The 6,368-nt window shown below is 42.4% G+C and overlaps 1 protein-coding gene across 1 annotated transcript in view; it reads right to left on the bottom strand.

Moving 5' to 3' along the window:
* Window positions 1–5,939, bottom strand: part of CDK5RAP3 (CDK5 regulatory subunit associated protein 3) — a 17,798-nt gene extending 11,859 nt beyond the window's left edge. The window contains exons 1-6 of the mRNA XM_042475863.1: window positions 5,870–5,939; window positions 4,865–4,910; window positions 4,326–4,457; window positions 4,049–4,149; window positions 2,400–2,448; window positions 725–903 (exon numbers count right to left, since the gene is read on the bottom strand). Of these exons, the coding sequence (XP_042331797.1) occupies window positions 725–903; window positions 2,400–2,448; window positions 4,049–4,149; window positions 4,326–4,457; window positions 4,865–4,910; window positions 5,870–5,875 (513 nt within the window). The 5' untranslated portion in view covers window positions 5,876–5,939. The remainder of the gene's footprint in view (window positions 1–724; window positions 904–2,399; window positions 2,449–4,048; window positions 4,150–4,325; window positions 4,458–4,864; window positions 4,911–5,869) is intronic.
* Between the last annotated feature and the right edge of the window lie 429 nt (window positions 5,940–6,368).

Genomic DNA, 6,368 nt, shown 5'->3' with positions numbered 1-6,368 from the left:
GAAGGGCGGTATATAAATAAAATTTTATTATTATTATTATTATTATAATATTATTATTATTATTATTATTATTATTATTATTATTATTATTATTATTAATAACAAGGCTGATAGAATAGCTACAGGGATAATATTATTTGTTTTCATGTTCAAAATCTTGCTGCATCAGTTATACTGGAGCCATACATTTAAACCAGGCAGTATCAGAGTAAATGCATATTGCTTCTAGGTTGCTCTTCACATTAAAAACAATGCATACATTTATCTGATTTTTATGGGGGGAAGAACACATTTTTTGCTGCTTGTACATATTTAACAGTAGGATGGGGTGACTTGTCAGGGTGCAAAATGGCCTGGGACCCCACATGCAAGCAAATAGGTTGTATCTTCCTGCCTTAGTGGAAAATACTATAATATCTCTGTTTACAAAGCGTCCTCTCTACTGATCTATGTACTTTGGAGACAGGTGCAATCATGTTTATTCCTGATTCAAAAGTGAGGTAGGGCGGGGTAGGCAAAGTATGGTGCTCCAGATGTTGCTGGGCTGCAATTCACAGCCTTCCTTGGTTCATGAGAGCTGTATTTCAACAACATCTGAAAAGCCACCACATTTACCTACTCCTAGATTAAGGAGACATTGCTAAAACCCTAACCAGGATTAGCATTCTGCCATCGTTCTCAAAGCAGATTAGGAATGGTGGGGGGCAACTGGAGTCCTCTGTACCGTAATTCCATACTGTTTGCATGAAGTATAGAAGCGCTCCCTCATCTCAGTGGCCGCCAATTGACATTCCTCCTCTTTGCGACTGTATTCCTGCTGCAGTTGCTGACACTTGCTAATTTGCTTTTTGAGGGAAGGGATCTCATAGTTCACATTTCGCACCAGAAGGCTTGCAAGTTCCACTGTGGGTGGAAGAAAAAATATTAGGAAACAAATGTGTATGTGCAAACATCTACATTTAAGCTTACCATGACTTACTCATACTCTAAAAATATTCCACAGTAAGTAACATCCACTATGCAAAGCAGCACAGGAACTGCCTTTCTTTGTATCAGGGTGACACACATTAGTGTCCACTAGCTATGCAAAAGTTCATTTGTGAACATGTTTTTGCATGAGACTTTACTGCTCTGGTTGATTAATTTTTAAATATGATGTTAATTTTTCTTTTACAGTTGCTATACTGAATTCACAAAGAGCATACCATTACCTTCCCTTCCTGATGCATCCAGACTCTTAAGAGTAAACCCAAAAGCATGGCCAGAATCCTATCTGAGGCCATGGACTTACCTCTGGAGGAATTAGAATTGTGCAGTGTCCATATGCAGGAGAGGATTGCTGTTACTTTATTATGTAGCAGAGCCAGCAAAGTGCCCAATGTGCCTTGGTGCCTGATGTACAACGGGACTGATGGGCATCAGTCCCAATAAGCATTGCATCGGTTCCACTGTGCATCAGGCAGCAATGCACATCAGGCACTCTTGCCAGTGTCCCATTACACATCTTCATAATTCAGGAACGAGGTTTCTTAGTGTCTCTCCTACATAACTAGGCATATGCAAAATTATGTTACGTAAAGGTCATATAATATTCCAATGTGTTTCTTTATAAAGCTATCTAGCACATTTCTTGCCTGTTGTGCTATTATGTGTTTGGTGATTTCCTGCACCACTTATATTCATTTAAGAGAGGACATATGCCATCTAGATATCAATGGGCTCCTGAAAGTTTTAGTCTCAGTCTTAAGCCCTTCTTTAGCTCCAAAAACCATCGGTAACATCAGCAGGGTTCCTCACTTACAGTTACTTCATTCACATATCCTCCCAAGCATATGGAAATAGCATGTGAGCTTCCCACGGGCACTGAATTGGTCATTACAGGAGTGCTTGGTTTGATTAAGAAAGGCAACTCCTATAAGGGGAAATGATTAAATTGGCTACTTTCTGGGCAGACAGTATTTTAAAAAATTTGGTGTCACATGGCAAACAAAATTAACAAGAAAAACTGGATCACCATGCCAATTCTCAGAAGTTACACGAGATCTGCTTTTGAGCTGGAAACAGTCTCTTTCCATCACAGTGGGACAGACTAAGAGCCATATAACATTAAGTAATGATGCTTGGATTTTCTGTCTCCCTGTCCATCACCTTTTCCTCCCCATCTCTTTCTCTTGACATGTCATGTCCTCTTAGATTGTAAACTGCAAGGCTGGGAGTGTCTTTTTAAAATTCACCTATAGGCCATTCTAGGTGTCCTTCCAGCTAGAGAGCTGGGTATAATGGTTGAAATAAATAAATAACAACAGAATGTATAGGGCGCTGACTAGGGAAACAAGTTATCTCTATCTCACTGTTATACTGATATAGCATCCCTGTGCCACGCATAGAGGTTAACTTACCCAAGTAGGTATTGTCCTTTTCATACACTGATACAATTTCTTGCCAGTCCTGGAACAGAGACAGAAAGGAGAGACAAAGGTAATTAGCTGGCAGGGGTGCATTATTTAAGTCTTGTATGTTTGGAGAATTATAATGTTACTCTTCTGGGAAACGAACAAAAGTAGCTAATATGATTTGCTACCTTAGTCAAAAAATAACATGGTCCCCCTTCCATTCTATGTGCAGAAGCTGATTTGACTGGCAGTGAGACCTTTCTTCAACACTGGTAACAAGACAGCATGCTCCACTACACCTAAAGGCAGCACGCTGTTAAGGGTCTTAGAGCAGATGCTGCAGCACATAGCTCTCTCTTCAAACACCTTGCAACTGTCTCAATCTGACTAATGGCAGGGTCAGCCCTGGTGAAAAGATAAGATACTCCAAGAAGTTTTGCCCTTAAGACTCCTGTTCTTCAACCTGTGGAATGGAATATCCATGTGGAAAGAAATCTCCACACATCTTGAGATTATTATTATTTCTGATAATGTCATGTTATTTGACAATAATTGTTCTGTTGGCTGGGACTCATCAGAGCTGCAGTCCAACACCATTTGGAGGACTATGTGTTCCACACCTCTGCTGTGGCAGTTGATTGACAACTTTGCTCTTTTCATTCAGAAATTAAAAAAATAACTAGTATCACTCCTCAAAAACAGTCAAGAATTTTAAATGTTTCTGATATCTGTGAGGAAGAGCTAAGCACAACCATCCCTAGCCATCACAACAGCTTCTCTTTCTTTAGCATGAAGTTTTCTACACTGTATTCCCAGAGACAAAGGGGCAAAACAGACCAGCATAATATGCCATCTTGGGGACAGCGTGGAGGTGTGGCGTTTATATGTCACACAGCCCAACACATCTCCAAGCTGGCATCACGCCGCCCACCTGACCAGACAGCGGTCATCAAAAAGGCACTGCCATGGCAGAAAGGGCAGGTTTTTTCTGCCCCAAAAAGGAGCAGCATTTTGCTGCTAGTTTTTGGGCTGGAAAAACACCGGATTGGGCTCCTGGCATGCGGTTACTGCGGCCCCGATCAGGTGCTCATAGGGGCAGTGTCAAGCCACCCCTTTAGGCCTGTCTGTACCAGCCCAAAGTTTCAGAGGATGTCTGGACAACAAAAAGTTATGGCTTGAGATATTCTTCGGCTACTGGTGTTTGTTCGTTTGTTTGCTTGCTTGCTTGCTTGTTTTTGCAATAGGATTCAGTTACTGGATCTCAGAAGTCTAGTAAAAAAATTAAAACAGCCCCTGAAAACCTGAAATGTACTCATTCTTTCTATATAGCAGTGGTGGTGAACCTATGGCACGGGTGCCAGAGGGAGCACTCAGAGCCCTCTCTGTGGGTATGCATGCCATCGCCCAAGCACAGAGTTCGCCAGAGTTAGTACCTAGAAAGCCAGAGGAATGCAGCACTTTGCAATAAATAAGTGGGTTTTGGGTTGCAGTTTAGGCAATCGATCTGTAATTAGCATCCATGGAAAGCCCTTCAGCAATAGCAAGGAACAGGGAAGCATTCCTTGGAAAGGAAGCTTAGCCCACACCAGCTGTGTAGGATTCACCTCACAAACTGGAAAGCTAGACATGCAGCTCTTCCTCTCATACTCACTCACCTTCATTCGCTGAGAAGAGTAACGACCAAATATGTTTTTAGTGGATGCTTCTGTCCCCCTAAGTATTTCCACAATCCTCAGGCAGTGAAAATAGTGAATATCTAGAATGACAGAGAAAGGCAGAAGTCCTGTTAGATTCTGCTCAACCATAGTTCTTTCTGTGTGTCTTTCAGCTTCCCCCCCTCCCAACAAGGCTGGGAAAACTGCAGACACTTGGGTCAGGCATCTTGAAATATGGTTAGAAATATTTCTACTTAGGGCTTATTTAAATACTCACAGGAACCAGCAAGAAGCTGTTTGATCTCTTCATTCTCTGGCATGTCTTGGATGGCAACAGCAATCTTCTCACGGACGGTGCGGACCTGACCCTGCCATTTCAGGCTGCAATGCCGTCTGTCCACTAGCCAATCTGCAGAGAAAGGGTACTCACATTAAATGCATGTCAGGAAGAGCGATGCCTCAGGACCAGCTCCACACAAGACAAAAAGTCCTTAAACTGAGCCAAGTTAATTTAGAAAATCCCGTAAGCACTTCCCCACATCCCTTGTATTAATATACAATAATAACAAAATTAATAAACAACAGTTTTCTGCCATTTTATCACAACTCATATTCTGCTTTGCTCTTTCAAGAAGGGCTGCCTGTCTGTACAGAAAGTAGAAAGAAAGGATTGCTTTGCAATACTGGGCAAACTTTTAAATTGAAATCCCCATCTAAAAACGATAACAAGCCACCTTAAGAGAGAACCACTATCTGTTTTTCTTCCCATTTATGTTTCGATATGTACAAAAACCAAAGGGGAAAAAAGAAACATACCAAGCAATTTGCTAGTCTGTATGTCAATTGGCAAGTTCTGATAATCCTGTTAAAGTAGAAACAAAGACAGAATGAATTGCTCCAATGTTTTTTCAGGCTTTTTTATAGATATTAGCATTCACATGGGGAACTCTTAGCATCTGGAAAGAACGTAGGTCCCAAAGACAATGCAGAAATAGCCCAGTTTGAGACCGCTTTAGCTGCCCTGGCTCAATGCTAGGGAATTCTGGGAACTGTAGTTTTGTGAGACATTGAGCCTTCTCTGTCAGAGAGCTCTAGGGTCACAATAAACTACAATCCCCAGGTCTCCCTAGCACTGAGCCAGGGCAGTTAAAGCAATCTCAAACTGGGTTATTTCTGCAGTGTGTTTTGGACCTTAGCCATGTCTGCAGAGTGAAAACTGTAAGCAACTCCTACATCTTTAATGGCTGTATAGAAAGAGGGGATTAGTTGGCTGAATGGTAACCAGTTTTCACTCTGATAATCCTAGCTGCTGGTGCCTTATTGCTCATCTATAGGCATCTCTCTCCTATATATATATATATATATATATATATGGAAAGAATATAGGAATATAAAAGGACTTCCTTTCCAACTGGATTCAGAGGGCTTTCTTCATTATTCAGTATCTATTGCCTTAATTAAGCTTGGCTTAAAATATCACCAGATCCCATCTTAAATCATAATATATTCAGTTCTAAAAGGTTGGCCTTGCAGCCCCTTTAAAGTCCCAAACACACTCCAGAAATAACCCACTTTGAGACCGCTTTAACTGCCCTGGCTCAATGCTGAGACCCTGGGAGCTGTAGTTTATTGTGGCACCAGAGCTCTCTGTGAGTCATGTCTCACAAAACTACATTTTCCATGATTCCCTCGCATTGAGACAAGGCAGTTAAAGCGGCCTCAAAGTGGGTTATTTCTGCAAGGGGGGAGGAACTGTTGCCTAGCAACGCAAGGAGACCCTCCCAGCCCTATCTCTAATTAAAGGCTCTCTCTCTCTCCCACCTGCATTTTCTCGGCGGCATCCGACGTTAAAAGAATTTGCTCTCCTTCTCGACCCCGTCCTTCCGCATCGTTAGCCAATCAACGGAGACGGCGGAACGCGTTCGTGCACCGCAGCCAATCAGAAAGGCGCGTCCCGCCGTTCTGTGCCTACCCATCTTTTGCCAAATGCCACGCATCCTTTCTTCTGATTGGCCGCCGAGATTCACCAATGGCTGAAAGGGAAGTGTACGGACGAGACGAAAAGTAAAGACTCAGTAACAATGACAAACCGGCAGGTGGCGCTGGAGAACAACAGCCTTGAGATGCGCGGCTCTGCGCATGCGTTTAATGACTTAAAAATTGAATCTTCAGGTGCAAGCCAAGGCTGGATCCGCACTGCAGGAATAATCCAGTTTGACACCGCTTTAACTGCCTTGGCTCAGTGCTATGGCATTCTGGACGCTGCAGTTTGTTGTGGCACCAGAGCTTTACAATTCCCCCAAAATTTAATAGCATTGAG

This window comes from Sceloporus undulatus, chromosome 6, assembly GCF_019175285.1.
Source record: "Sceloporus undulatus isolate JIND9_A2432 ecotype Alabama chromosome 6, SceUnd_v1.1, whole genome shotgun sequence".
NCBI classification, from domain to species: Eukaryota; Metazoa; Chordata; class Lepidosauria; order Squamata; family Phrynosomatidae; genus Sceloporus; species Sceloporus undulatus.
The sequence above is the reverse complement of the archived record's forward strand: the minus strand, read 5'-3'. Positions and strand labels throughout refer to the sequence as shown.